At 33.0% G+C, this 2,711-nt stretch overlaps 1 protein-coding gene across 1 annotated transcript; it reads left to right on the top strand.

Moving 5' to 3' along the window:
• The first annotated feature begins 1,349 nt into the window (after nucleotides 1-1,349).
• LOC133188660 (uncharacterized) lies at nucleotides 1,350-2,301 on the top strand. The gene is made up of 3 exons (XM_061324166.1): nucleotides 1,350-1,594; nucleotides 1,692-1,846; nucleotides 2,021-2,301. Exons 1-3 carry the CDS (start codon nucleotides 1,350-1,352, stop codon nucleotides 2,299-2,301), a joined length of 681 nt encoding a protein of 226 aa, XP_061180150.1.
• Nucleotides 2,302-2,711: the final 410 nt, after the last annotated feature.

The following is a 2,711-nucleotide window of genomic DNA, read 5'->3' as shown; positions in this document are numbered from 1 at the left end:
GTACTTTGAAGTTCCTTCGCGTTCTTGTGACGTGTAGTTACCCGTATTGAACGTGTGGCGTTTGATTTACACGTAAGTAAATAACTTGTAGTTTTATTTCAAGTCTATGCAATTTTCTGAGAGTTTTAACAAATGATGTTTATATAAATGATTAAATAAGCATATATTACATAAGAATCATATGCATTTTCATTCACAAAGGGACCAAATTCTGTCTGTAGTGCACTGACACTCGCTATCATGCAAAACTTGAAAGCAGAGAAAAACCTGAAATTGAGGAAAGTCGGTTGGTTCAATGAAAATTTATATAATAATGTATGCAATAAGATTTTTTCATAACTTTCGTAGCTGCTATTTAATACGAAACTGTATGTGTCATTAGATCTATGTGTTGGGAGTTGTTTGTGTGTGGGGGGGGGGGGGGAGGGGGGGGGCAGATTTCAATTTTGGAAATAAGTAATGTTGAAAAATAAATAATATGTCTTCCATCTTTAACAAAATAAACAGTATCACATTGACTGATGCAAAATATGATGTGTTGACAAAAGAAGTTTCATTGTTTGTTTGTTTTGTTTTGTGCGTGTTTTTTTTTTGGGGGGGGGGGGTTAGCTTTTCCAAAGAAAGAGTTAATCTGTATCTGGTCATCTTGGGCATAATTAATAAATAATCTTTCTTGACAAAATTTGCCACCCAACAAACCCCCTTCCCCCATTTTCCCATCAGAATCAACTGGTCGTCCCCTTTATACCTAGATGTTTTTTAAAAACAGTTATAAAGATTTATAAAGCCTAAGTTCCCAGTGTCAAAGAAAACATTACAATCTAAATCAATCTTATATATTTTTTGCTTACACATCCAAAGCAGAAGCAATTAACCGTGTGTAGCACCGACTCCGCATTTAAATATCAGACACAGTTTAAAGTCAATTTAACAATAGAAACATGGGGTTATTCAAACTCAAAATCGGTGAAAATTTTAATTTAAACGTAAATAACAATTTATCATGTTCACTCAATCTCGTATTTTTATTTTTTTTAGCTCAGATACGCCATATATAGCTTTAACTTTAAAAAATAAAACGAACAATCTGCATTTCCCGGTTGGACTACATCAGACAAATATTTTTTTTATTGTTGGCCTAAACATTGTGTTTTTAAACAGAAATTAAAAAAAAATCTACAATACATTAATTTATTTCTATGATATAATAATAATAATAACTCGCTTTCATTAGTTAAGACTATGCGTACCTATTTAGTCTTAGAAAATTAAAAAAAAAAATGATAAAATAATAAAAATAAGTCTTCAAAATATTTAATGCAACAGATTTCAATGCAGGTCCTTGACACATGGCAGCAGCTGAAACTCCAAGGAAGAAGATGTTTCGCTTCTCTGTGAAGCATGACATTGACCTCCTTATATGTGTGACTGCTGTAAATCCTTATGCAGGTGATGCTGCTAATAAGTGGTCTGAAATAGCAGAGAGTTTTATGGAGATATATGACGGTGTCGCCATAGATGGGAGAAGATGCAGGGAACGGACCTCTCTTTTATTGTCCTACTTTAAATCAGAAGACCGGGAAAAACTCTACCGGTATGAATTGTTGCATTCGGCTTTGATAAACTTTCTTTTAATATATATTAAGGAATTAAAGTTGAAAGATTTTTAAAATTGACTTTAATACACACAGATCCGGTTGCGATGAAGATTACAGTAAAAAGGAGCAATTATTGCAGGAAGTTCTAGAGCTGTCAGAGTCACAACATCAGCAAAAGAAAGAGAAACAGAAGGAGAATGAGAAGGGAATGCTGATTCGGAAAAAAGCTATGGAAAACATGACTGCATGTATGTATGTCTGATGGATTTTGATTTAATTAAAATGTTCTTACAGTAATTCACTAAGAAAGTAAAAACAAATTAGGAAATTTCTTTAGGTATTTATGGAGTCCGACATACATAGATTCATAAATCATGTCATACTAATAATAATTCTAAATTACCCTTTGAATTTCATTCTAGCAACTGCCAGTTTGACTACAGATCCTCGTGAAGACGATGAACTGCCTGTTTTGAAAAGAAAAAGATCTTCTAATAGTGCTACCAGTATGATTGAGTTTCTGCAGAAGAAGACTGATTCGGAGAACCAGTTAAGCAAAGAAAAGATAGAATTAGAAAAGAAACGGGTAGAAGTTGAGGAGAAAAGACAGGTCTTAGACCAAGAGAGGTTTGCGTTGGAGAAGGAAGAAAGGAAAGCAATGATTGATCTGTTCAAAGAACTCATTAACAAAGTAAACAAGTAATTTCTGTTGTAAAAATCTTTTATTGATGTTGTTATGATGTTGATGTCATAAATATTAGAATTAAATAATTACAATTATGACTATCAATGGTTCTTATCTGGTGTTCAAGTTAAATCAATACATATGAACAACAATGATTTGGGAAGGGGGGGGGGGGTAATTAAAAGTTTCATCAATTTTTTTCTTTAATCAGTTTGAATCTACAAGTTATTAACGTACTCCTCTAATGATGGGGGAACTACTCCAAAATAGTCAGTCGTGACACTTCCATACAGGCACGTATGACAATTTGTCAAGAAAGCTCCAACCAAGTAATACTTCCCTACTGGTTGCAGGTACAGTTTTAGATTCTTTTTGAAGTCTAAAAATGCAAATAACTTAGAAACTTTATTAAATCCCCATTCAACACA

Source organism: Saccostrea echinata, unplaced genomic scaffold, assembly GCF_033153115.1.
Source record: "Saccostrea echinata isolate AGI-Se365-2 ecotype Australia unplaced genomic scaffold, CSIRO_AGI_Sech_v1 ptg000016l, whole genome shotgun sequence".
NCBI classification, from domain to species: Eukaryota; Metazoa; Mollusca; class Bivalvia; order Ostreida; family Ostreidae; genus Saccostrea; species Saccostrea echinata.
The sequence above is the reverse complement of the archived record's forward strand: the minus strand, read 5'-3'. Positions and strand labels throughout refer to the sequence as shown.